This window comes from Sylvia atricapilla, chromosome 6 (genome assembly GCF_009819655.1).
Source record: "Sylvia atricapilla isolate bSylAtr1 chromosome 6, bSylAtr1.pri, whole genome shotgun sequence".
In the NCBI taxonomy this organism is placed as follows: domain Eukaryota; kingdom Metazoa; phylum Chordata; class Aves; order Passeriformes; family Sylviidae; genus Sylvia; species Sylvia atricapilla.
Window position 1 is genome coordinate 40578606 of NC_089145.1, and position 27010 is coordinate 40605615.

The 27010-nt window shown below is 44.5% G+C and overlaps 2 protein-coding genes across 2 annotated transcripts in view; one reads left to right on the plus strand and one right to left on the minus strand.

The window, feature by feature from the left end:
- The window catches only part of RHOJ (ras homolog family member J), a 61667-nt gene extending 53434 nt beyond the window's left edge, over positions 1-8233 (plus strand). Inside the window, exon 5 of the mRNA XM_066321632.1 lies at positions 577-8233. Coding sequence (XP_066177729.1) covers positions 577-723 — 147 coding nt within the window. The 3' untranslated portion in view covers positions 724-8233. The remainder of the gene's footprint in view (positions 1-576) is intronic.
- A 4255-nt stretch (positions 8234-12488) lies between these two features.
- Positions 12489-15165, minus strand: GPHB5 (glycoprotein hormone subunit beta 5). Its single transcript, XM_066322291.1, has 2 exons — positions 14959-15165; positions 12489-12677 (listed from the first exon to the last, which is right to left on the minus strand). Exons 1-2 carry the CDS (start codon positions 15163-15165, stop codon positions 12489-12491), a joined length of 396 nt encoding a protein of 131 aa, XP_066178388.1.
- Positions 15166-27010: the final 11845 nt, after the last annotated feature.

The window sequence follows — 27010 nt, forward strand, 5'->3', positions numbered from 1 at the left end:
GAACAAGCTGAATAAGCCCCAAGGTTGCTGAATAAACTGAGGCTGCTTTCCCAGGCCTCTGTGGTGTTTGCGTCATGCCAGCATACCCAGGAGACTCCTGTCTCAAAATGATGCTTCCCCATTCCCAGAAACCAGCTGGAAACCCTCCCCAGGTAGCAGCTCCCCAGGACAGGAGGAGGCAGGACACAAGAGTGACAGTTCAGGGGGGAAGAGCCAACTGTGTGATGGAGTTCAGGTACACCCCGGCATTTCCTTGAAGCTTCCCCAGATGCACAGGCAGGAGGCCAAGCTCCTGGTCCAACACTCCAACATGGGTGCAGTCCCCTCTGTCTGCAGGGGCATGCCGGGAATTCCTGCAGCCCATTCACCCCCACGTGCTGAGATAGTCATGTTGATGCTGATTCCTGCTCTCTTGCTCAGGATGACCACGTGAGCTTGTCCCTTCATCCCTCAGGCAGCCAGACAAAAAACAGAGAAATGGTCTGGCCCCTTTCCAAGTGCAGAAAGATGCTGAAACAGCATCACTGTCTCTCCCAACAGTGGATGCTCGCTCTCATTTTCCCTCCTCTCTTTCAGATTGGAGCCCAGTGCTATCTGGAGTGCTCAGCACTCACACAGAAAGGCCTTAAGACTGTCTTTGATGAAGCAATCATGACCATTTTCCACCCCAAGAAGAAGAAGAAGCGCTGTGCAAAGTGCCACAGATGCTGCACCCTCGTGTGATGTCCCCTGGGAAGCAGAGCCAGCAGAGCTCAGTGAAACCAAGCAGGTCAGAAAGGCAATGAAGGTCACATGCAACTGAAATGGGGAACATGAGCAGAAAAGGGTCCTTCTTACCCGAATATGGGAGCTCTCCGTTCTGTGAAACCTCCAAGCTGATTCACCCTTGGCCAGTTCCTGTCTCTGTGTTTTCCTAACCCTCCAGAGCTGTTTGCAGCCTGTTCCCACTGCTGCAGACTGCACCAACAGAAACCAGGATGCCTGCTTGGCTCCCCACCTTAGGAATAAAGTGCAGGTGGCTTGTGACCAAACAAAGAGCTAAAGATGGCAAAAGAAACAGGAGAAATCCTTTTGTGGCCTTAAGTAAGAATTGATCAAAATTTGGAATTTGCAGTCCTTAGGAATTGAATCTGAATTGACTGAAAGCACATGGTGATCTGTAGAAATCTAATGTGTAAGATGTACACTATAGGTAGGATGTATTTTTAAAATTGCTTTTCTTTTATAAGACTTGCTCAGTTCAGGAGATACTTTAGTTTGTTCAAACATGGAAGCAAAGGTGGAGCGATTCCAGTTTGTCTTCACTTAATGGATAAACTTCACAGCATCAGCGTGTTTGCTGCACCCAAGCTATGAAAACGGATCAACGTTTACCTCCAGACTTAAGGAATGTTCTTACAACTAAAAAAAAATGCAAATAACTGCATTTTTACAGAGGAATGTTCAGGCTGAGCCATGTTTCCATAAGCTGGGAAAAGAAGTACAGAGTTGTAGCATGAATGTACTGAAACAAAGAAATTCTGCCACCAAAGAATATTGCCCTAGACATGAAATAGCAGCATGGAGCAATCTCTCTTCCAACTGAGAACAAGAATAAGACACATTACCATGGCAACTGAGAATTTACCTTATAGATCAGCTGGATTTCTACATCTCACCCAACAGCCAAGCACAGGAAAAAAAAAAAAAAAAGCCAAAGGTCATACTAGCTTTAAGTGCTTTGAGATGATCCAATTGCCTTAAAATTATCCTTTTCTTATGAACATTTCTGTAAAAAAACTCATCCAAGTGGAGTTGTGAACTTGTTGACTTATTGTAGCCTCCCTCCTCCCATTCATTTCTTCTCTCTCTGCTCCCATTTTTCCACCTTCACAGAGAGTGCTGTTCCAGCTGCAGTGTGGCTGCAGTCCTCAGGAGTGGACTTTTCCACCAGTGAATGATGATGGGCTGCAGCCAACAGCATGGAGCTGGGAAATCCAGCCCACAGGGGCAGGGAAGCTCCTGTGATCTCCCCTTGCTGCTGGGGAAATTGTGCCTTTTCACGGGAGCCTCTCCCAGGATCCTGCAGCTTTGCACATCACAGCAGCACAGACACTCAGAGGTGAACTCAAAGTCTTGTTACTTGCAGCTGCCTCTGGGTTCCCTGGCAGAGCCACGAGTCTTGTCACGGATTTCATTGCCCAAGCAGGAAATCCCAGCAGCAGCACACACAGATCTGAAGATGTAACTCCTTGCAAAAGCCGTGTCTGTAGCCAGTGTGTCCACAAGTGCCGGGAGGGAGCAAGTGACAGCAGTTCATCCTCCCAGCCCGGGGACACAGGCCCTGCTGCCCCCTGCACCCCATTCCATGAGACTGGCAGCCCTCTCCTCTGGGGAATCACTGAGTCCTGACTGAGAACACACCTGTGACCAGACAACCCAGGGAGCTGCAGGGCTGGTGGTGCCCAGAGCGATGAGTGACTGCAGCAGGGCCATGGGAACAGCACCCAGGGCACGGGGAAGGGACCAGGCTTGGAGCAGTGCCCAGTCCTGCACTGGGGCCAGGCTTAGGGACCTAAGCTCCTCCCTCAGCACAAATTCCATTTCATGCAATTGTAGAATGGTTTGGGTTGGAAGGGGCCTCAAAGATCATCTAATTCCCAGTTTACCATGGAGAGCTACAGAAAACAGCTCTGACACCCCAAAACATTGCCAGGTAGAAACCAACTGTTCTCTCTGACAAAAGCCATCAGACTCAAGCCAAATGTTTTTCTCTTTTTTCATACCCAGTGGCTTCTACTCACCATCCCTTTCCCCTTGCACACAAACACGGATGAAAACACAGCTGTGCCGTACCTGAGACAGACAAGTTCTCCTTGTTTCTGGTGATTTTTTGTGCATATTTTATATTTGGTTCTATTATGTCCCAGGCATTTACTTCAGATAGCCTGGCTGCTAACGCCCAGCTCAGAGTGAGGTGCAGGGGTCCATGCCATGGCACAGGGTTTGTGTCCATGCTCAGGCAGAGCAGTGAGTGTTCACCTCAACAGGGCACTGTCTATCAGCTTGACTATAAAGTGTAAAAATATATTAGAGGAGTGGGAGGCTTACAACATGACTAGAAGTCCACTGAAACAATAACAACAACAAGAAAAAGCCTTTAGCAGATTTCAGGGAGATTATATCTGCACTGTGCTGCCTTTTACTTCAGTGGGAATTAATGAGGATGGTTGTTTTAGCTCATGTAGGTTGCTGGAGAGTGATGTATGAGTCTCTGGTGGAAGAAGGTGAAGTGCTTCTCTGAAGCACAGTGCAAATGCTCAGGTTGGAGCTGCCTGGTTTTCTTAGAGCTTCAAAAAATGTGGAAATAGAGGAAATAGAAAATCCAGAGTGACAGCTGAGCTCATCCTAATGTAACAAGCATGCTGGAAAAGTGAAATGGACCACCCTGGCATGCATCAAGGAAAGTCACAAATAATCAAATTGGGGGTTTGTGTGCCACTGAGTACCAGGGGTGATTGTTCATCTCAGTGGAACAGCATAGGACAGGCAGTAAAATCAAAAATGAAATGGGAAGTTGTAGCATTAATGCAACTGCAGTGGTTTGAGCCAAATTAACTACAAAACATGTGGTGATGGAGAAGCTAAAATGCTGCTGTCCTAGTGTTAAACTGCAGCATCCTGAACAAATCCTTGCATAGAGGAGGCAGATAGAAAACTGTTAATATACACACAAAAAACGACAAGGCTAAGCAGGGGTTTCTTTCCACTTAAAAAATGGAGCATGTCAAGCTTGTGAAGCAGTAAAAGTCCAAGTTTTTCAAACTGATTTTGACCAAAGTTTGAATTCTGAGAGCTGCAAGAGAGGGAGAGTGGTCACAATCCACTGAGAAATGGCCTCTGCACTCCATTTATTTTAATTTTTCTTCCAGCAAAAATAAATGTTTTTTGAAAACCCATGCTTAATGCAGGTCTCATAAACATTATTCCTGTGTTAGGTTATGCACACACACCTGTCCATGAAATGTGGCAATTTCTCAAGCATCTGCCCTGTTACACTACTTTTTGGGGAGGCAGGGACAGCACAGGCCAAGAGGCTTTAGAAAGGGATTGTAGGCAGATGTAAGGAGAGTCATTGACTATCTGGCAAGTCATACCTAATGCCTTTTTTAAAAGCAGCAGATGGTGTGTGAACAGGCAGTGAAGCTTATTTTCAGAAAAACCACAACACCAGACATAGTGCAAGTGCAGGCATAAGGCCACAGATACAAACTTCAAGTTATTTTCAAGCACCATTAGTAATAAGGAAAGAAAATCAATAAAGGACTGCCAGGTGAAAGGAGATGGGTTTACTCACTGTGAGATGAGCTAGAAATCAGATCCCAATTTCACCTTAAAAGGAGCACTGCTAAAGAGAGTCATAAAGGTTAGAAACCATCCTTGGAGCTTATTTGACAACATCCCCTTAATGCAGCTGATGTCAAAGCCTTTCCTGACAGACCTGCCTTTGCTAATAGTCTGCTGTCATTTCAGAAGCACTCACAACTTATAGGAAACTTGCTGGGTCCTGTAAAACCCATCTCCTTTGGCCTCTTCTGAAACCTTCGTGTTCTACCAAGAGATCTTAACCTGAAGCTGCAGTTTCAAACAGAGTTCCCAAAGCATTTTCATGCAAACCCTGCAAGGAGATGCTAGAGGTATTTGAGAGAGATCTCAATTCATCAGAGAGTTGCTGTCACATTAAAATCTCTGCTCTTCAGAGCCCTGAGAAAACACCAGGACAGTGGAACTGGGACAGTCCTGCAACTTCCAGCATGACTTGAAGGAAGTTCCACAAAACCTCACAGTTTGTCCTGTGCCTCCCAGAGCTCTGATGGGTTGGGGAGAAGGCAGAAAGAAGGCTCTAACCCCACTCAGGTCCATTCTCATTTGTTCAGTTGGTTGGACACCCTGTGTAGGTGCAGACTTCACCCCAAGCCAAATATGACAATCCAAACAATCACTTCAGCAGCTGACATTGTTATTTCTCACCTTTCTTCTCTTTTGAAGCACTCAAACCATTCAAAATAGACACAGAATTAAACATAGCAGTGCATCTTAATATGAAATAAAGTTATTCCAAATACTTTTATTAAAGGGACAGATTTTGGCAGTCCTCCCCACACTGAAGAGAATCTCACTTCACAAGGAGCTGTCTCCAAGTTGTCCTTGTCTCATTCAATCCCACTGGCACTGCTCAGGTCGGGAGGGAGTCCGATTGGTGACCCATCCCTGTAGTTTAATTACCGGAAAGCCTCTTCCAGCTTCTCTAGTGTTGGTGGCCTGTGTTCTTTTGAATATCTTCAGGAATGGGGACTCAATCCCTTCTCTGGGAAGCCTGTCTCTCCCTTTACTTCACAGAAGAAAGATGCCCATCTGCTTTTATACCTTGCTTAGAGCCCATGACCTTTTCCTGTACCTTTCTTCCCCATGTGACACAGCAAATACCTCTTGACTCACCACACAGAAACCTCATCTGGATTAAAAATAATTTGCAGTGTCATCGATCTGTCTCAGGCCAGGATTGTCTGAAAGCACATTTGTCTTCTCCAACAAAGGAATCCACATGCTCACCTTGGCCCAGGGAGCATTTGTTAAGCAAAGAGGCAGAATGTAGGAATCTGGCTGCACATGCCTTTCTCCATGTATTTTCTTTTTCCCTCAGGAGGACCTGTAATGTTGTTTCCTCCTACATTAAAAAAGGAAAATCTGGAAATGACAGAACATTTTGTTGGTTCACAACTCTATAGGACTGGAGGAGCATCTGCTGTGACAGGAGGTGAGCATGGAGTGACCTACGTCAGATAACTTCTAGACACATTTGAGCTCTTTGCAAAAATGAAGACAAATTTCCACTATGAATGTTTATTTTCCTCTCTGTGAATAAAGACCATCTGAAAGCAGGAAAAAGCCTCCCACTGATTTCTGTGGTGGCTTGTGATCTCAGCTGTCTTCACCTATCAAAACAAAACAGGAACAGAAATATTTTTGCATCAAAAAGTCAGGAAAAAAATCACCATTTACAAGTCATGAATGCAACAGAATCACTTCTGCTTTGAGGGAGAGCTGCAAAATCAGAGCCCAGAGCCACAATTAGTCAATCTGATCCTCAACCTCAAATTTCGTTTTAACATGTTAATGGGATGCCCATAACTAAAACAACAACAGTGAAAAGTCTTCAAATTCTCTTTTCTTTGTTTCAGTTAAAGCTTTCAGAAACATGGGAACAAAAATCTGTTCTCTTGGGCAGCTCCAGGAACCACACCATAACAGCAAAAAGAATGAGCCAGAAGCTCATTGTAAGAGGAAAGTGAGTTCAGAAACCCAGAGCAACAAGCAAAAAATCATGTGAATTGCTTTCAGTGATGAAAAAAATCTCTTTAACTTTGAAAACATGGATCCCCATCCTTTTCCAGATTGTACAGACCATAATGCAGTCTTTGGCTACTTCTAAATATAATGGTAGGGTAGGATTTTCAAAGATGCTCTGTGTTGGCTTCATTTCAATTCTCATGAAGGCAATGGAAAATTTCAATTTGCATGACTAATGTGGAAAATGTTTGAAAGTCTTTATATTTCCTCCTTTTCTGACCTTTTATTTTGCCTGACCAAGCTTTGAGCACACAGATACACTGAACCAGGTCCAAGAATCTTTTATACCTTCTGGCTGCTGGTTAAAGACTCCTGAATGGAGTTGGGGCATCCAAAGACTTTGCCGATCTCACCTTTGGAGGCTGGATCTGAAACGCCTCACTACTGAGCTGAAGATGAAAGTGGTTACCTTAACAGTAACCATATATTCAAGATACATGGTTATCTTTTCTCAAAGACCCTAAACTCATTGCTGTCACCTAATTTAATCTCGTCCCATTCAGGACACCAGTTTGATGTGGTTTTGGTGAAGATCAGTTTGAGTTCTTACTGATACTAGCTCTGGTGAATTTTGACTTTGATTGGAGGTTAATGAATTCAGAGTAAACTCTTGTCACCAGTCTACAGTTTCCAGATCTCCCAACACAACATTTGTTTGTATTGATAACATGTAGAAAAATTTGTCTGATATCTGTCAAAGTAGTTTGTGGGTAAATCATATGCAGAGTGTGGCTATCATGTCGTCTCTCTCAGTATTTTTCCCCTAAATTGGCAGCTGCTCTAACCACATCACAGACCTGGCAGGTACTGAACTGCCCTGTCAGCATGGAGCAAATGAGCCCAAACTCTCCCCAAGCTTGTAAATAGTAATTCACTTACAAGCAATAACATAAATGTATATGAGAGGGGAAAGACACTGGCAAAGTCTTCCTCGCTCATGAGCAGGAGTGACCCAAGCCCGGGTGCCAGGTGGGAAATGCCACAGAGGAAGACATGGTGTGGTGGCCCTGATGCCTCAAAAGATATTAGTTGAGGCTGGTGAATGGGCTAGGAAGTGTCTCTGTGGAGTCACACCTGGGTATTTGGGGCTCAGCAGCACCTTGAGACTGGGAGGACTTTAGAGAAGGCTGCAGAGAGGAGCAGGGAGATGGAGTGCCAGGACAACTGAATCCAGTTTAATGTGTCATGATGCTGATGCACTTACACAAGAATTTCACTGCACAGAGATTCTCTGCTCCCCCGGGAACACAAAGACAAGGACATTTCATTCCTTTCTTTTTGTGCTTACTTGATAGTAATACTTAAATTTATTCCTTAAGAAATGCTTAAAACTAACAGTTCAACAAGTTATTCTGATTGAGTTTGTGAAGCAGATGCAATGACCTCAACACAAATCAGGACCTAACTCATCACCAGTCAGGTGTTAGCCAGTTAGGAGAAAGAGTCACTGACTTGATGTGAGCAACTGAATTTTTCTCTCTTAAAAGTTGCTGTGTGCAATATTGCTGCAACATGGGGCTGGTGAAACCAAAGGATGGGCACTAAAGCAGTATGTGTGACTTTTGAGTGGTATGCCTTTTTTTCAAAGATTAACCAAATCTCCAGAATTCAAAGGAAAACAATTTCAAACCAAGGAAATTCAGTTTCCAAGCAAATGCGTTCTGCATAGTTTAAAAATCATGTAAACACTATTAATTTCCTATTTACAGCACATAATTCTGTACTCTTTTGTTTATCATCTTTTAAACATGTAATTACTGTATATTGTAATGCACATTAATATCGTTTATTGTACATAGTTTATTTTAACAAAATAAATGTATTACAAAGTATTTTGACAGCATCCTTTTGGTCTGCTGTTGTGTTTTCTTTCCCAGATGGTAATCACATGCATCTTACAGGATGTTTCAGGTAGGAAAAATACCTACCAACATATTGGCAAGGAAGATGATGAGCTGTGCACCCCTGCTGTGGTCCAGCAGCCAGGGCAGGCAGAGTCAGGAGGGAAATTGAAAGGTTTACTGTGATGGAGAAGTTACTTGAGGAAAGACAGTCCTGCTGGTCTGGAAATAAAAATATGACTGGCTCCACTTTTCCAGGAATTCAGTGCAGAGATGCGGATCTTGGGTTTTTTTAAAAAATAACAAAATTAATTACAAAAACAAAGTGCCTTTGTTACCCAGCTGTTCGTTAAAATTTTTTTCAAGATCAGAAGCAATCTCATTGACCAGCTGGTCTGGTCTTCAAGTTAAGCCTAGAAATCCCACCATTCCTGAACAACATCCCTCATCTTGATTGGACCAAAGAAAGTTTCACCAGAGGAAGGCTCTTTTCATGTTCCAGCAGCCTGTGAACCTCAGCAGGTTTAACCAGCCCTGCTTGGAACACTTGCAGAGAAAAGACAGAGCATACCAAGGCTTATTCCTAATAAAAAGGCACTGCAGCCCAAAATCCCTGGCTGCTGTAAATGCATACATCCTCAGAGGAGCCAGGACAATCCAAGAGGGCACAGCATATAGCCTGGAATATATTTTTATTCACCTTCCCCCAAAGGAAGATGGAATTACTCACCAGACTTTCCATGGCCTGACTTTATCTGGGAAGAAGCAGCAGAGAGGACCCACGTGTCTGGGGTTAACAACAACGTGCCAAAGGCATCCTCCAGAGCAGAAAATTTCCAAATTTCTGCCAGCTAAGGCTGGGTGGATGTAGCCAAGGGAAGGACACCTCCATGCAGCCCTGATGCTTTCACATTTCCCTGAATACCCACAGCTGGCTACACTCCCTGGCAGGATGTTAGGGAAGATAGGCTTTGCTCTGACCTGGTTCCAAAGTTTTCATGTGAATACAACGAGAGCAGGGGGCAGCTGCCTGTGTCTCCCAAAGAGAAATCCAGCCAGTGCAGGGAGCACCCATCTGGGGAGGCATCCTGCCCTGCCTCTCATGGCGCTGGGGTCTGTAGGTGGGGTCAAATACTCTGATTTCTGGCATGGTCATTTGGGCTGGGCTCACCAGCTGCAGAGAGCCGAGCTTCCAGGGCTAGTGGACTGTTGTGGCTGTCACAGAACAGGAGAGTGTTTTGGCAAATCAAAGCACTGCATAGCAGTAATTATTGCTGGTCAGGTTAAATGAGCTAAAATAAACCTGAAGCACTGAGTGCACTGCAGGATGCAGATGTGACTTGTCACAAGGGGCCTTACAGCCCATACACTGCACTGTAGAGAGGAAAAAAATCATCTGTAGCATCATTCCCAGTGTCCAAAAGGGAAACTGAGGCACAAAAAAAATCCACTGCTCTTTGTGGGAGATAGAATACCTGAGGTGTCACTGCCTTTGTGACAAACACTCCTTGCAAACACGTACCAAATACAGGCAAGCTGTTCAACTGCTTTGGACAGGTTGGGTGATGAGATCTAAATCCATGGCTTTAAAGAGCATTTCAATGCTCCCAGGGAGGTCATGTTTGCCTGGGAAAAAGCTTCTCATGCTCTGAAATATGTGGGCTGTGTTGGCTACCTACAAATTCTGAGCGGGATGTACCAGCCCAGCTGCAGCATTAAGGATGTGAAAACGAAAGACCTGGTCACAAGATGCGACAGGACAGGGAGTAATGGTTTTAAAGAAAAGGAGGGTTGATTTATATAAGAAGTTTTTTACAGTGAGAGTGGTGAAACACTGGCTAGAGAGGTGGCGGATGCCCCATTCCTAAAAGCATTCTAGGTGAGGTTGGACAGAGCTCTGAGGAATTGTTAGGAATAGCAGAAAATGTTCCTGCTCTTTGCAGGCAGGCTGGACTAGAAACAACTCAAACTATTCTCTGATTCTAAATATGAAAACTGATGAGAATTTAACAAAATTAAGGCATACTAGTATAATAATTTCTGGGGGGCAAGTTCCACATTTGCAATCTGGTGTTGATTGGTCTTCTGTCACTCAGGGCAGATCCACAGCATCTCTTTTGCTCTCCTCCTTGAAAAACCATCTCTTAGTGGCCTTTTGCTGCCTTGGTTTCAGTCAGTACATCCTTCCCACCTCCCCCTTCTGCCCCCCAGCCTGGCTACATCACTCAAAGCCCTTTTCCCACCCTACGGTGTTCTGTTCTGATCACTTTCTGAGGTTTCTGCTGTCTCCCTGTGTCCAGGTACAGCCCTGATTTCCTGCCGGCTGCAAAGGAAGGAAGTTTGCCACTTTCTAACCCTGCCTCTAATCCTGAGACTGCAGCACAGCCAGACTCCATCAGAGAAATTCAATGTAGGAAATGACTTCACACCAAGGAGATGTTTTGCAGGTGTTCACAGTTCTGGCAAAGAGTTTGTAGGAGTTTATAGATATTGTACGTGAGAAATCTCTACACACAGAGAAAGAGGGACACGTTGCTTTAAGCTGCTTTCATACTACAGTTTTGAGGTTTATTAAGGTCACAAAGCAATTTGCAGGTTTCCCATAATAACTGTAATGCCAATTGACAGTATCAGAGGGATGGTGAGATGCAGCTTTAAACAAAATATGAGGACTTTGTAAAGGGTAGTTAAACTCTCCATCAGCAAAAAAAACCCTGTTCCTGCTGGTCTTGGACAGAGCAGTGTCTATTCAGAATTACAGAAAGTAGGGTGATAAAATCACCTTCTTCCTACTCAGTCACAGTGCAGCTTTTACAGATTAAAAAAAAAAAATAGATCAGCTAATAAATTACAGGTTAAATTTAATCTGTCTCAGCGTGGACAGGACACCTGGGGAAGTTTCAAGTATGCATCCCTGCAAATGAAGGTGACTGCATCCAGGACACAAGGCACTGAGTTGGGGGGAGACAGGTGCAGGTATTACTCTGAGCAGCAATTCTCTCCTAATGGCTATCTGAGAAGGTGTCTGTTTCGTGAGGTCCTGTGAGCCTCTCCCTCTTGGCAAATCTTCCTCCCTTCACCTAATTTCCCATTTTGCTCAGGGGAGAAATGAGGGATGAATGTGAGTGTGTCCTCCTGCAGGTGGGAACCAAGGAACAAAGGCACTTGTGTGGCTGTGGTCACAGGGGGCTCTTGTGGCAGCTCCCAGGTGTCCCCCAGGTTTGTAGAGTGGGTGTGAGGAGGTGTGAAGTGTCCTGTGGAGTGTCTGCTCTCTTTCCTGTGCTGGACTTGTCTCACTCACCATTACTGGACACTCCACAGCTTTCTTGCAAGCACATCTGGCTGTTCCCCAGTTCTGTGTGCACCCTCAGAGGAGCAGGTCTCCGTGGAGTTGAGCAACTCAGGGAAACTGTGGGAACACCCTTCCTTAGCCCCCTCTTTCCCACCACCTCAGCCAGGGGCTCGCTGAAACCAAACCATTTTGGCTTGGTCCGTCTGACTCTGGAAATTGTCAGGAGAGAGGCTTTGGGCTCTGCAGAGTCTCACTTGTTCCACATGAAGCCATTTCCCCTCCAATCCCTGGACAAAAGCAGATGGTTCTGCACATTTAATGTGTTTCTCTCCATTTTTTTCTTTTTTTCAGGAATTGTCCCTCGTGAGTGAATTTTTTTTTTCAACGAAATGGCTCTAATTAAGCAAAGCACTGAAATACATGCTTAGCTGTAAAAGTGCACTGATATTAAGCAAAACACTTAATCATGAGCTTAAGTCCTTGGCTGAGTCAGGGCTGAGTATGCATTCCCCCTAATTTCAAGGTAGTGATCTGAATACTTATTTCCATTTCATTGGCCTTGAGACCTTTTTCTTTGACTGTTGTTCCTGAATGACTGCGGGGTAAGATTAACTAATGGGGCTGGGAGGGAGAGGTGGTGGAAGTGTTGGTGACTGCATTTATGTTACTGGGAAGAAGCTAAACCCCAGATGAATCAGGCTGTTATGGAGGAGGCAATGCCTTTGTGGTTGTTCCGTCCACTTTGTGCAAGGAGAAAGGTCACACAGAGTGAAAAAGCTCATGAAGAGGAAGGGAAACTGCAGCATTTCTTTTTACCAGGGGATTTGCTATTGTAAGGCTGTGGGTTTCTACAGAGCAAGATTAAATTCTGGGCTGATTTGCACCCTCCAGAATGCTGGAGGTACCAAGAGTGTGAGTCTGGGGGAGAACTGGTCCTCTCCTGGCCTGAGCTGTGCTGAGAGAGGTCAGTAGGTCTCACACTCGGTGGTGGCAGTGGAGCAGAGGTCACAGTCACAGCGGATGGCCACGGGGTAGGTGTAGAAGGGGTCCACGTCGGGGGCACACCTGGGCAGCTTCACCGTCACCATCCTGGTCTCGTTGTAGGTGCAGATCCGGTGGTGGGACTCGATGTAAGGTGGCTCCAGGATTGGTTTCTGCAGGAGAAATGCAAGAGGCAAGGCAAACAACTGGAGCCCCAGATTCCTCAAGGGGTTTTTGTGTAAATAGAAGCTACCAGATCAGGTGGATGGAAGGGGCCATGGAAATAAATGTTAGGCTCCATCCTTCAACGCTTGCCTCTTGGAGCCCTGCCATGGAGGGGAGTGGGTGTATGTATGTGTTTCAGTTTGCTTAAAGCATAAAGCTCCAATTAAAACCTGCGTGAAGGAAGACTAAAGATTATCCCAAAAGCTGGGTTTTAGCAGAGTATGAGTGCTTCGACCAAATGCTGCCAAAAGCAGCTGTTTTCTTCCAAAAGCATTGATTTTCCATTAAATACATTCTGCTGGAAACCTTTCATGCGCACTAGCTGCTTAAGAGCAGGGGTGCATCCAGGTGCCAAAGGCTGGGTTTTTTCTCAGCCAGACCAGTCTTCCCTGTCAGGCTGCACTTCCCACAAATCCAGTGGCTGTACACTGTGGGGAAAGCTCTCAGCACAGCAGCCAGCATAGAAGTCTGCAATTCCTCCTGAGAAAATCAGCTTAGCCAGAGATCTCGGCCATCAGGAGATGATGGGAGCCTGAAGGCCTGGAAACCCACCCTGCCATGTAGTATCACAGTGGCATTGGCTTTGCGGAAAAATCATTTCTCCTCAATAGGGACACCGATTTTCCAAAGGAATGGGCAGCACACATAGGAATAGGAGCCCACTGCCTAAGGTGACACACCAAGGAGACATTTTAATTTCTTCCTTTCCCTCTGTGCTGTGCAAAGAGCCCTCCCTGGGAATCAAGAAGGACAGAGTGGAAGAGAAGAGATGCAACATTTCAGCAAGAAGATGTGTGGACACCCTCCCTCTTACAAAGCCCCTACCCAAACAGATCGTGGTGCCTTCTGGAAGCTGTTGAACCCACAGCTGGGTGCATTCAGCTGAACTACACCCCAGAGGGGTGTATATACAGCAATACAGCAAGAGAGGCTGCAAGGTCTGGACTGCCAGAGAAGCTTGGGAGTAGGGGGAAGCAGGGGTCAAGAGATCCCTCAAAGGAACCTCATCCCAGCGTGGAATCTGGCCACTAGTGGCCTTTCCCCTCATCCCACCAAAGGATGAAGAAGGGAAGTCAGGGCTGGCGCACAGACCCTGGCTCCTCCTCTGGTCACTTATGTGGGGTCCTCTGAATTACTCGAGGTTTTCTGAATAAATTAAACTGGAATTGGTCCATTGAGCTTTCCAGTTGCAGAACAGCAAAGAGTCAGAAACTTTTTCTCTGACATGTGTGTGGATGCACTTACTCTCTTTCTTTCTCCCTCTGTACACCCCTAAAACTTAAATACTTCATATTTACACAGGGCTGTGACTTAAAACTTGACCAAATTAGAAACAGACATTATCTTTGGGATTTGCTTTTTGGAACAAAATATATTACCCATCAATCGGGAACTCCATCTTAATCTCCAAGGAATACTTTTTTTTCCAAGCAAAGTAATAATGTCCCCCTCTCCTTAAGTGTTCAAGCTGTAAGAGGCTTTCAGACTGCGTAGTAAGAGCATTACATAAGTGCTTCATTAATGCCATCACATGGCTTCCATTCCCCTGTGGGGCAGTGGGAGGGGACAACCAACATCAGACACTGGCAGTGGCAGCCTGGGGAGCAGGACACTGTGTTGGGACCCTGGGCACTGAGAATTTTAGATTCTGTGCTAGCAGGCACTGACCCCCAAAAGAACACTACATTTGACCTGAGGCCTTGGAAAAGGTTTCCAACATTGAAAGCACTGGAATTATGGGTGTGTAGTTTGAATACAAGTGTGTAATATCACATGGTGGAAAACTTGTAGTTTAAGGCTTTAGACTAGAGTAATAAATATAAAGCAAGATGGAGGTTTTAGGGTGGAGGCTAGTCCTTTCTTTTTCACCTTCTTCTTCATGGGTCTGGGTGGTATTTTGTAATTGGATAGAAAAGTCAGCATTGCTGGCCACAGGTGGTTGGTTATTGGGTTAAAAGCAAAAATAACTTAAGTATCATTTCATAATAGGACAGTTTGTTCTTAAAAGGCCTTGTAGAGAGATAGGGACAGAGCCATTTTTCACTTTAGCTAGAACTATGTGAGACTGTGACATAGATAAGAATTAATAAACACCTGAGGCTGAACGCGAAATGACGTCTCTAGGGCATTTAATCCCAGCTCTAACAGAAAAGAAGATAAAAAACCAAGTGGGTGTTTTTGGAGGGCTTTTCCTGGGGGGCAAGGGGTGTCCCTGGGGCACAGGCTCACCTCCCAGGTCTCACAGCGTCCCCAGCAGGCGTCTGTGGTGACCCTGAGCCCACGGCAGCCGGGTTTCCTGGCCAGGAAGGTGAATTCCCTCACGGCACAGCCCACGAACGTCCGCAGGTCGATGGCCGAGGCCTTGGTGCCCACGCTGCCTCTGGTCAGCAGCAGCAGCACCAGCAGAGCTCCCAGGACCAGGCAGTGGAGCTTCATGCTGAGGGCAGAAAGGAGAGGAGAGGAGGGTTGGGAGAGCCAGCAACTCTCCCACTTGAGAAGTGCAAGTGGATGAGTGTTGGACTTCTAGAAACTTAGAATTTGGGGGTTTGGGATACAGTATGAGTCAAGATGGAGGATTTTGGATGTTGTCTTTGTCCTTCTTCTTCACCTTCTTCTTCCTTCTTCTTCATGAGTTTAAGTGGTTTTCTGTAATTAGGTGGAAAAGGTCCACATTGTGGGCCTTGGGTGGTCATTATTAGGTCAAAAACATAAATAATACAGGTGTCACATTAATATTGAGTGATTATCACTTAAAAGACCTTGGAAAGAGTTAGAAGCACTCCATTGTACCTCGTTTCCCTAGCTTGCTAGACTGAGCTCACAGTGCATGGGTCTGTAAATACTGTCAATAGATAAGAGATAATAAACATTCCAAGTCGGAACTCAAATCTACGTTTCCCATGTCTTAATCCTGACCTTGGCAAAGGGAGAAAAAGAAGCTTAAACCCTCACAGACTGGCTCAGCTGAAGCCCTTCAGGGGTCTCAGCTGTAGCCCTTCCTCCCTTCAAACACAGAGTCATACATCCTCACTCAGCCTCGGAGAGGAAAGGCAGGGGGAGGAATGAGTGGTCACTACTCCCAAAAGTGGAAAATCACAGTAAAAAGTCTGTAACAGAATGCAGCAGTGTGAAAGCTTTCCCTGCAGAGCAGTGGGAGTTTGCCTAGAAGACACAAAGTCACCAGCCTGTGCTTCAGACCCACCGAAATCTCCTTTTTGCAGATTTGTTTTGCAGCACATGCCTTTCTACCACCCTCTTTGGGTTGCCCTGAGCTCGCACAAGGCCAATAGCTGCATAGCTGGGAACCAAGCACCTCTGAATTTGTGCTATGATCTCAGTATCTCCCAGAAGTGTTACTGGAGTTGCCAGAACCAACACCCTGTGCCCTGGACTTGTGCCATTCCTCTCCCAGGGCGGCAGCCAGAGGGGCTGGCTGTCCCTTCTGTCCCTTCAGCACAACCCAGACCAGCCCAGGCTGCCAAGGCAGAGATCAGAGCTGGTCAGAAGAGGTGGGACATGGCCAAGGTGACCAGAGGAACCCTGAACTCCTCACACCTGAGCAGCCCAGCACCCACCCTCTGATAGATGTTGGCCTTCTGTCTCAGTAAAGACTTCTCTGGAACTGCTCTTCTGTCAAAGAAAAGAGAGCTGAACATAGCTCTGAGCCACGAGGTCCATTTTACAATTCACAGACTATCATTGCATCTAAATACATCTATCTCAGAAACGTCAGATTTTACACTTAATTTTGAGAAAGTCAGCGACTGCACGTGGCACAGACTGATGTGTGCTGGCATTTGTCTTCAGCTGGACAGACCAAAATTAAGTGAGCTGGAACTGCCATTTGCCTGGCTTATGCTTGAGTCTCTAGGCTCCTGTTAAACAAAATTATTTCAATTTGCTAAAGCAGAACTTTGGATCAGCAGATGATGTTTGCATCATATATGTCACCGTGCATACCCTGGAGTCTTACATGTGACTAAAGAGAGTATGCTTATATGTAACCTTCAACAGGGTAAAAAAAAAGCTAAAATCCTTATTTTTCAAAGAAGACATGCAGAGCAAAATAGACAAACTTCAGAACAAATCAAACATTTATCCTTTGCCACTTTAGCAAATCCTGCTGCTTTATTCATGATCCAGAGCCATGACAGGGAGCAAACACAGACATGCACTCACCTAACTCGTTGGAGTCTGAATTCCTTTTGCAGTTTTAAATTGCAGATGGTGTCTCAGGATGTCAGAGTGAGCAGCAGGAGACCTGCACTGCAATCTCTGTGTTTGTGATCAGTAGATCTCCCCAGCAGCTGCTACTGGGATGTCTAATTGCTCAAATTTATAGAAAGGGTCTTGTCAGTCAAGGCAGATCCTTACTTGAACTACCCAAGGCATCAAAGTCATTGACTGTAAAGCAAGGCTCCCCTTTCCAGCAGTGATTAGCTTCAAGGGAATTATTGTTCATGCAGGTTATTGTTCCATAACCTGATCAGAAAAGGATCTCGATGAGTGAAATTATGAGCATGCACTGGGGCAAAAATGGATCTTCTTTTCCATGAATATCAACACCTTTAAGAAGGAATTGGAAGCTGGCTCTGAAATTATCATTACCCCTCTAATTAACAAGTCCTAAGTAAACATCCTCAAGGGAGACTTCTCAGATATTTGTCCAAAAAAAGCCTGGATTTTTGTCAACTGCAGAAGGTCTTTTTTTACTCAATTTCTCTGCACAAGCAGGGGCAAGGGATGGGGGGAGGAGGTGTGAGCTTGCAAGGAGAGAAAGTGTTCTTCTCTTAGTGAACCAGGCAGCTGAAACACAGGTGAGCACCACTGTGAAAGAAAATCTAGAATCATGTCCTCTGCCTTCACTGTGCAAACCCAACTTTCAGCTGTCCACAGGACAGGGAGCAGCTGAGAGTTCTGTGAAAAACTTGCTGGTCAGTGAGTTCATAGAAGATGAGTGGGAGAGAGAAGTGCAGCCATAAGGTCATATCTGGAAAAAGTCACCTCCTTTCATTTCCGCCATGGATGGACGGTGACTTCCCAGCTCCAGTACCCAGAAAAATCCAGAGAAGACAGGGCAAGTGTCAGGGAATTATGGACCCCTGAGGATGATGGTGTCAGAGTCAGCCACAGCAGTACAACCCAGCCATGGGAATGCAAAACAAAGGGGAAACCTTGAATTAAATAAAATCCATGCTACAATGTTTTAGAGGGAAAAACAAGATGAGTAGAGAGCAAAAAAAGAGTGGAGAAAAAACCACACAATAATCAAGCAAAACAGCATCAGTTGATGTCCACAAATGGACAAATGGCATCTTATCCAGTATGAAGCAGTGATTACTATGAGCTTGTTAATTTACCTTACAAACATCCAATACATACTTCTGATGGATTGTGTTCAGACTTTCTGTAGCATGAGTTATGGAAAACAGCAAATTGCCATTGAGGAGATGAGATATTGAACCATTCAGCACTAAATGAGGTACACCACACCTCTCAAAGGTGCTGTCCCTTTTTCAGGGTGGATAACCCATGGCTTGAGGTCCTTGTTTCACTGCCAAGGTCAGCAGCCCACATTTGGTGCAGCAGCAGAGCTCACACTTGTTCTCAAACCCCTGGGAACCCCAGAGCACCTGCTGTGCTGCATAATTCAGCTTGGAGCAGCCACACCAGCTGGAATGTAAAAGGCTGGTTATTTGCTCTCAAGGTCTACCTTTGCTGTCTAAATTAGGAAACAGCGATTGGAACAAGTGAAAGAGGGAAGGGGTTGTCTGAAAAACAGAAAAGCAGCAGGCATTTAGTGCTGTTGCCTTATTGCCATCACAACACAGGAAACAACTGTTTCAAATAATTAATTCACTTAACAGGAATCAAAAGAAAAAAGAAAGAAGGGACAGAATTTTTAATAAAAGGTTTGAAAAGTTACGAAAAAGGGATTGTTTAAAATCTATCTTTACATTCTCCCTCCTTATTGTTCCCAGTCTCACTGGCAGTCAAGGACTCCAGGTTCAAGCGAAGGGTGATCAGGTGGGACACTGGAGGAGGAATGTCGAATGGAGGTGTTGTAAACATCTCCATCAGATCACCAGACAATGTCCCAGACACCTTTTCCCCCATTGAAACCAACAAGGAAAAGCAGGAAATTCAAAGACAAATGAGATCATGGGGAAGTCAAGAGGATCAGCCAAAGCCTTGTCACTGACCTAAACAATCAGCAACTTTCCACTAAAATAACCCTAAAACTATTTTTCTATAATTTTCGTTGACTAAAAATAAAGATAGAAAATAAATGTTTAAAGCTTTTTAAAAAATATACAGTTTGAAAGTTCCTGACTTACAGGAAAGCATGTAAAAGTGAAAATACTGAGCTTAAGTCCCCTTTTATTTGATTCTGGAAATGTGCCAGCAAAAATCAGCCCAAGATTAGAGGCAGGTACAGGAAATACATGCCAGATGGCAGATGAACCAACTTTGACAGATCCCTCTTCTTCTATGGATTAAAAAACCAGGTGCTGGGGTTTTTGTGTAATTCAGCTTTGTTTCAGTGACTTCAGCTAAGTAAGATCCTGTTCTCTCATCTCCATTTGTACTGAAGACCCTCCTAAAGTAAAACAAAAGAGAAATTGCAGACTCTCACTTATTCTGTCTCCAGAAAATCCTGTCTGTTTGTGAGACAGACATCAATTCCCCAAGGATCTGCACTGTGTTTTGTGAAAAGTCTGAGTGCTGGCTTTTTCTCATGCAGAGTTTTGCTGTCTTACTGTTGTGTGAGTTCATCTCATTTAAGTTAATCAATAAATATACCAGTAGCATTTCAAGTTGAGTTGGTCGTGAGAAAGGAGCTGAGATGAGCTGTTTAGTGGGACAGACCCAGGGAAATACCAATGCTGAGTGGCATGTTATGTTACCATGTTATTGGTAACCCAATAACACAGCAAGCACTGCAGAGAGCCATGTAGGCTATGGCAGGCCAAAAGGACCTGGTGACCACTGGGGCAAGAAAAACCAGTGACTGGACAGGAGATATCTAATGCACTGCACACGAGAGGGGTTTGGAAAGGTGGGTGTTAATTCAAAAGGGAGACAGAGGGAGAAATGGTTGAGGAATCAAGGTGGTGTGGGATGGCTGGCCAAGTTCACAGAAGGTGGCATCCAAGAGAGGCTAGGATTCAGTTTAGAACAGAGGGAGTCATAAAACTATCAGGCAGGATACATAGCTATAAATGTTAGATGCATTTTGATGAACTCACAGGGAAAAAAAATAGCACTAGAATCACTTTTCCCTATACAAGTTAACACCAGACTTTATGTCAATAGCTTGTTTACTCTTTGCTGGTAGTTTTGGAAAAAAAGAAAAGAAAAAAGAAAAAAAGGAAAAAAAGATAACCTTTATGTCCTGGAAACAGCGTTTCAAACAAGTGCATTGAGATTATTTAATCCATCCCCACAGCTGCTGCCTGTTTGTCTTGGAATGTGACTTCCTGTCATTTCCTACATTTTGAAAGAATGCAAGGAGTTGGTCAGTGAAGGGACAGACAAAGCAGGTTTAACCTTGAGAGGGCACGGCTGATCTGTAAATGAAAATCAAAGGCAGCAAGAAAAGCTCCTCGAAAGGCTCTGATAGAAACACTGCCAAGTGTAAGCACGGAGAGCAAAATGCAGGCATCAGGAGATGTGTTCCCGGGCAGGAATTAGATCAGTGTGGGCTCTCTCCCTGCTGACAATGGGACACCAGTCCCCGCTCAAGGGCTCGGGCACACAAAGCCTTTTGTGCTTTAAAAGACTTTCGGCTCCTTTTGCGTCCTGGGCTTAACACAACACGAGCTGGCAGCGGCTGAATGAGCATTAGGGGGAGGAGGATGTAGTGGGGAAAGAGGATTTCTTGAGGCTGCTGTGGCAGTAAATCACAGCGCACTCAGCACTCAGGGGAATGACCCCTCTTACAGAGAGATAAACACTTCTTGCAGCTTGTGGGGGTGCCTGTGTCAGGACAGGCAGAACAGCCCGTGAACACACCTGTAAAATCCAGCCCTGCAGATGTGAAGCGCTGTGGAAAGCTCCGTGCTGACTGCGGCAGGATCCCGGCTGCTCCAGCACAGACACTGCCTCGGCAGCACGGCTGCCAGAGGGATCTGTCAGACACCAGTCCTCTCCTCCTTTTCCATCACACCTGGAAAATGAACTCCAAGGGTGAGGCTTAACAGTAACAAAAACCCCTAATCCGCAGTTTGCTTGAGGCACGTCTCTCCTGGAGAGATAACACTCTTTGCTAAAAAAGGCCTGTAGCTATGATGGATTCAATCCAGGAGAGAGCTAATGAAGGTCCTACAGGCGCTAGAAGAGCTGAAGCTTCTAAAATTTGGTCGTGCACATCTCTAACATACAGGTATTGTACCCAAAACAAGGTAATCCCAATAAAGATAAATCCACAGCAGAACTGCAGGTTCAGTTCAGAACCTAATCAGAACCTGACTTGATACTATATGGACAAAAACCTGATTTGATACTATAAAATTATTTGATACGACAAAAACCTGATTGGCATTATATGGACAAAAATAGTTTGAACACATTTACTGAAGTTCCTTTTTTATGTGTTCATGTAGAGGGTACCTTAGAAAAGGTAATTTCTCAAACCTTAAACTTTGAGCAAAACGCTCCGCAATTAAAAATCAGGGGGAAAAATATAAAGGCAAAAAGAGAAGTAAAGACTTTCCATTGTCAAGAAAATAACATGTTCCAACAAAAGTCATCCTGACCCAATGGCAAAGGATAGCAAAATTTAAGATAAAAGACCAGACCGATTTTTCTGATATCTGTCCCTGTCTGACTAGTGCAAATATTGATTGCAGAGTCCTACTCTGCATCATGTTGCAAAGATTAACTGCTAAAGACACATTTCTCAAAGGCTGAGCGGCAGGAAGAATTTACCTGCAGCAGGAGCATTCCTGGGGAGTTCCCTGAAGGTTTAGGGGTTGTGATATATACAGTGGTAAGGGGACAAACACAAAAACACATCTCCAGAACGGATGAGGAGGAGAGTACAAGTACAACACTGAGCCCAGGCTGTGGAACTCCTTTGTCATGGTCCTTAGCAAAGTAAGGAGACTCATTTCATGAGGCTGCCATATCCTTGCTCTCAAAAGGTGTTTTTGTCAAGCATAGCTGCTGACAATAAGCAATCAAACACCACTTCACCACACTGGTGATAAAATTCTTAGATTTCTCCGGCATTTTGGAAGCCTGTGCACCCTTACATTGCCATCAATCACAGCCACATTTTCTTCCCGATTAAACTGTCCCTTCATGGTGATGATGCTGATCACATTCAGCCTGGAATGTGAATTCAAGAATTCAAATCCAATGGAATTGGCTGAATATTTATGTGAGAGAGAACTGGGCTCTCTAATTGTACACCAGGGAATTGCCTTGAGATTTGAGCTGAGTTCATTGCAGTGTGGAAAAGATTTTTTCAATAAATACAGATGCTATGCAAACTCCCTGTGGCTGACAATAACCACTTTAGCTCAAGCCACTTTTGCAGTCCATAGCTTTCCTCTAAAAGTCTTTTCTGAAAAGACATTTTAGTCTTTTAGGACAGACTAATGAGCAATGACACAGCTGGTCTGGGCTCAGAATTTGAAGATGAAGCTTCTTAATCAAAACTACAGAAGTTCAAAGATACATTACCTTAATTCAGTAATTTCCCTACTGTTCATGGCTAGTGCACTGGAAAACAGACACCTTGTCTGACTCACATTATCCCCAGTGCTAATGCTCCATTTTTAACATTGACTTTGTGATGAGTGAAGTTTGCAAATTAGACAGAGCTACAAATGAAGTCTCCTTAAACAATGCTACTGTCTCCTCCTGTGAATCCTGTCAGAATAAACTCATAGAACTATTGAACTAATTAAAATCCAGCCAGGAAAACAAACATGATGAGAGTCCCAAGCCCCAGAGAGGCATTTGGCCAAATCAAACCTCTGCACAGCACAGACCCAGACAGTAACAGGCAAGAAGTGTCAGAAGCAGATAGAACCAAATCTTCCAGCCTGACCTCCTTTTTACTCCCTGGGGAAATGTGGATCTCAGTCGACATTTTGAGTCCTCAGACTATTTCCAGTTTAGGTTCTTCACCCTGTTCCCACTGATCTTGACAAGCTCCTTGTGGGCGCAGATTCTTCCCATGTCATGATGAGCAGAGCTCAAGAGGCCAGGAAGAAAAATAGGGTCCATCAGCCAGAAACAAACCCCACCATCATACAGAGACAGCTGAGGTATCAGAGGCTGCACAGGTTTCACTTGTCTGTCTTGAGTCACCAACTTATCAGCAACTGAAGGATCACCAAGGGAGGAAGATAAGAAGAGTGAGAGATAACAAAGATCCATCTTTCACCTCTGAGCATCATTGGCACAGGCACATCACAGTGTGACTGCCTCACCACCCTCTCAGGGAAGAATTCCTTCCTAATTAACATCACACCATAGTTTACAGCTTATTTACAAATTCTGATATCACAGTAGTAACGATTTCAGCTGAGCTGAAAGTTCAGGTCAGAGCCTGCACTCTCCTGCATATGGATTAATCAATAGAGATTAACTGGAAAAGGACCACCAATTTAATTTTATCGTGCTAATGCTACACACCTCTGTGTTGCTTCAAGCATGCTTTTTATTCTGCAGTCTTTGTAAGCTATGTCTACTTTAATTAGAGCAGACAGATAAATCCTCATTAAAAAAACCCACTTCTGTCATTTAAAGACACTTCGAAACCAGACATTAATTTATAAAGATTGGACAGTCTAACAAGACAAGTTTCCTGTTTCACAGAGCCCCATGCAGTATTTGACTTCGACAATGTCAGCTATATCCTCTGCAGTTCAAAGGTCGAATATGTAAATCACGGCTGAGAATAACAATTTCTTGCATTGCTTACAGCTGGCACATGGCAAGTAGTTGCTGAAATCCAGCTGGTAAACCCTCGATCATCCATTTGAGTTTTAACCCAGCAGTGAAATGACTAAAAGGTATGTTTGCAGAGGTGTGTGCCAAACTGTACCCCAGGGATTCCCACTCGGCTCGAAGTACTAAAAGACTCTGAACTTCTTGGACATGTAAAGAATACAACATACAGATGTTGCTCTATAAGGAAAATACATTACAAAGGACTCACAGATTAAGCTGGAAAGACAATTAAATGCTGGGTTTGACTCAAAACATAAGGTTAGAAAATTAAATTTAAGGTTTGCCTCTTTAGTTAGCATCAGGGACGCGTTGCCCTGCAGGCTCCAGTTTCTGTACACTTTATAAAGCATCACCCAAGAGCAACAAGCACTGTAGGTTAATTTAGCAGAGTTAGCAATGGCCAAATCTCCACTGACAGTGAGAGGGGAAAATTGCTGGTCTGTATTTTCTTTAGAGCACCCTCCTCACAGAGATTGGCCACAGGATGCCAAGAAGACTCAGAACAAACTCCAGAGCCACAGCCCAACATTTACTGATTTTCCTGCTTTGGGTGACATTCTCTGCACAGCATGAAGAGCACTATAATGTGTCTCTAAAGAGACTGGTACCAATGACAGCTTCTGGAAATCACAGTTGCACAGCCTTTCTCAACTGAGAAATCACCTTTTTTTTTTTTTTTTTTTTTTTTTTTTTTTTTTTTTTTTTTTTTTTTTTTTTTTTAAATCTAAGGAGCCTGAGTATTGACAGATAGATTCAAACTGGCTAAACTGCTCTCTTCCTCCATTAAAGTTGTCTAAGTGCATGCACAACACCGTGTCCAGGCAAAGGTTTTCCAAACCTTCTGATTAATACATAAGAAACAGACAGTGGCTGCAGGCTGAGCAACATAGATTTTGCCTGACCCAAGGGGAACTGTGGAATAAAAAGGATTCTTCATGTCACAGGAAAGTGGGAACCTCAAACCATGGTCCAAGGAGCCCTGCTTTAAGTGTGGTATTCTTGTCATCATTGTCAAGGGGTTTTTATCACTGAAGCCACTGGACACTGAATTTTCATACAATTTTTTTAAAAAGACTCAGGGCATTTCATCCAGACACAGCATTATTCAGAATCTCTCCTCTGCCAAACCTGTTTGGCACATGCAAATGGGAAATTACTGGAGGCACTAAATACAGCTCCCCACTCCTTCTGTTACCCTCTCCTAGCACTGAAGAGAAGGACAAAAACCTCTCTAAACCCTACAGAGAGGTCAGCCTAAAATAGTCACAAGGAAAGCTTAAACCATGGAATCATTAAGGCTGGAAAATACTTTTAAGATCATTGAGTCCAACTGTTAATCCAGCACTGCCAAGCCCACCGCTAAACCAAGTCCCCAGGTGCCACATCTGCAAATATTTCAAATATCCCCAGGAATAGTGATTTTATTTCCCCAAGTGGCCTCTGCCAGTGCTTGATCACCCTTTTGGTGATGAAATTTTCCCTAATGCCCAATCTAATTGCTCTCTGACACAACTTGAGGTGGTTTCTCTTGTTCCTACTCCTTGCTACTTGAGAATAGAGACCAACCCCCATATGGTACAACTTCCCTTCAGAGAATTGTGGAGCGTGATAAGGTCTCTCCTGAGTGTCCTTTTCTCCAGGCTGAGCTCCCCCCAGGTCCCTCAGCTGCTCCTCACAGGACTTGTGCTGCAGACCCTTCTCCAGCTCTGCTCTCCTTCTCTGGACCTGTTCCATCCTCTCAAGGTCCTTCTTGCAGTGAGGGGCCCAAAACTGACCCCAGGATCTGAGGGAAGGCCTCACCAGTGCCCAGCACAGGGGGACAGTCACTGCCCTGGTCCTGCTGCCACACTGCTGCTGCCACAGGCCAGGTTCCATTGGCCTTTTTGGTCACCTGGGCACACCTGACTCATGTTCAGCCACTGCTGACCAGGCAGCAAGAGATCCAGACTGAGCTTTTGACTGACATGGCTGAGACAACCCCATCCTGATGCACTGGAGAATAGGAGTAAAGTGTTTTCTTGGACATAAGACACATCTTCAAAAATGCCTTGTCTCCTTAATTCCTTAAATATTTGATCATCTTTCAAGGCAGATAAATGTTTGAACAGATTTTGGTCTTTTCCCCTCACAGTAGCACCTCCAGCTTTGAAACTTCATCCAAACCCACATTTTTCCCCAGTGTCCCCCTCTCCTCTCAGGTCTGGGGCAGAGCAGCACACTCCATGCAACATCCCTTTTTCCACAGTCTCCAAAGTGCTGGTCCACCTCCATGACAGGATGCCAAAACAGATGGTACACACTTTGCTTCTCAGCATCACAGTGACATTTACTGCAGTTCTGCAGTTCTGCATTTATTCTCCTGGATGCATTTGATATTCTCTAAACAAAGCAAGTGAAGTTACACTGTTTACTTTCAATTTTTTTCTCATCTCAAACAATAGGTGAGCAGGTTTTTTTCACAAGACATCATGTTTTACGTAATTAATAATAATGGAGAGTCGCAGAGGAGAGTTTAAGTAACAATGGTCATGAAATGACAACTGCACCAGGAAAGGGCAGTTCCCTGCTCCTGAAAGAAGAAAAAAAAATTCTTTCCATTTCCCCAGTAGGAGAATAACATCTTTTGAACAATGCTGCCCTGTTCATAACCAAATTCTTTTGTGGGCAGACACTGTGTCTAGACAGCCTCAGAAAAACTGCCTCACTTAACATCCCAGGGCTGGGGTTCACTGCGTGTGCTGAAGTGTTTACCTGAATGCTCAGGTACAGATCACAAATAATGCAGCAGAGATTTATTCAGTTTTTTTCTCTGGAGCTGATGGGTGTCATCGTAAAACAGGCAGGAAGCAAACTGGGATCACACATTCCCCCTGGAGCTCATATCCATAAAAGCTTTGTAGAGGTCACGCAGACAATGCACACACAATAGTGGGTGATATGAATAGGATCCATTTACTGCAGGAAGAGGAAATGAGTGCACGTCACCCCTCTTAGCACTGACCGCTTTCCCACATAGACACAGCAGATTTGTCCAATCTCCTCACAGGTCTTTATTTTACTTTTGGTGACAGCAACAGGACTTCCATCATTGACTCTGGCAGGAAGAGAATTAAGTCCTGCAGTTTACAGAAGAGCTGTACTTAATTGTCTCGTCATGTTTCTGTATTTGGAAAAGGCAAGATCTCCATCATTCAAGCTTGTATTAGTGCAGTCATGATAAAAATAATACAATATTCTTTAAAAAAACCCCAAACCTTAGTCTTGGATAGAAAAACGTCCGATTTATCTTAGGGATTTAAACAAAATCCCCTTC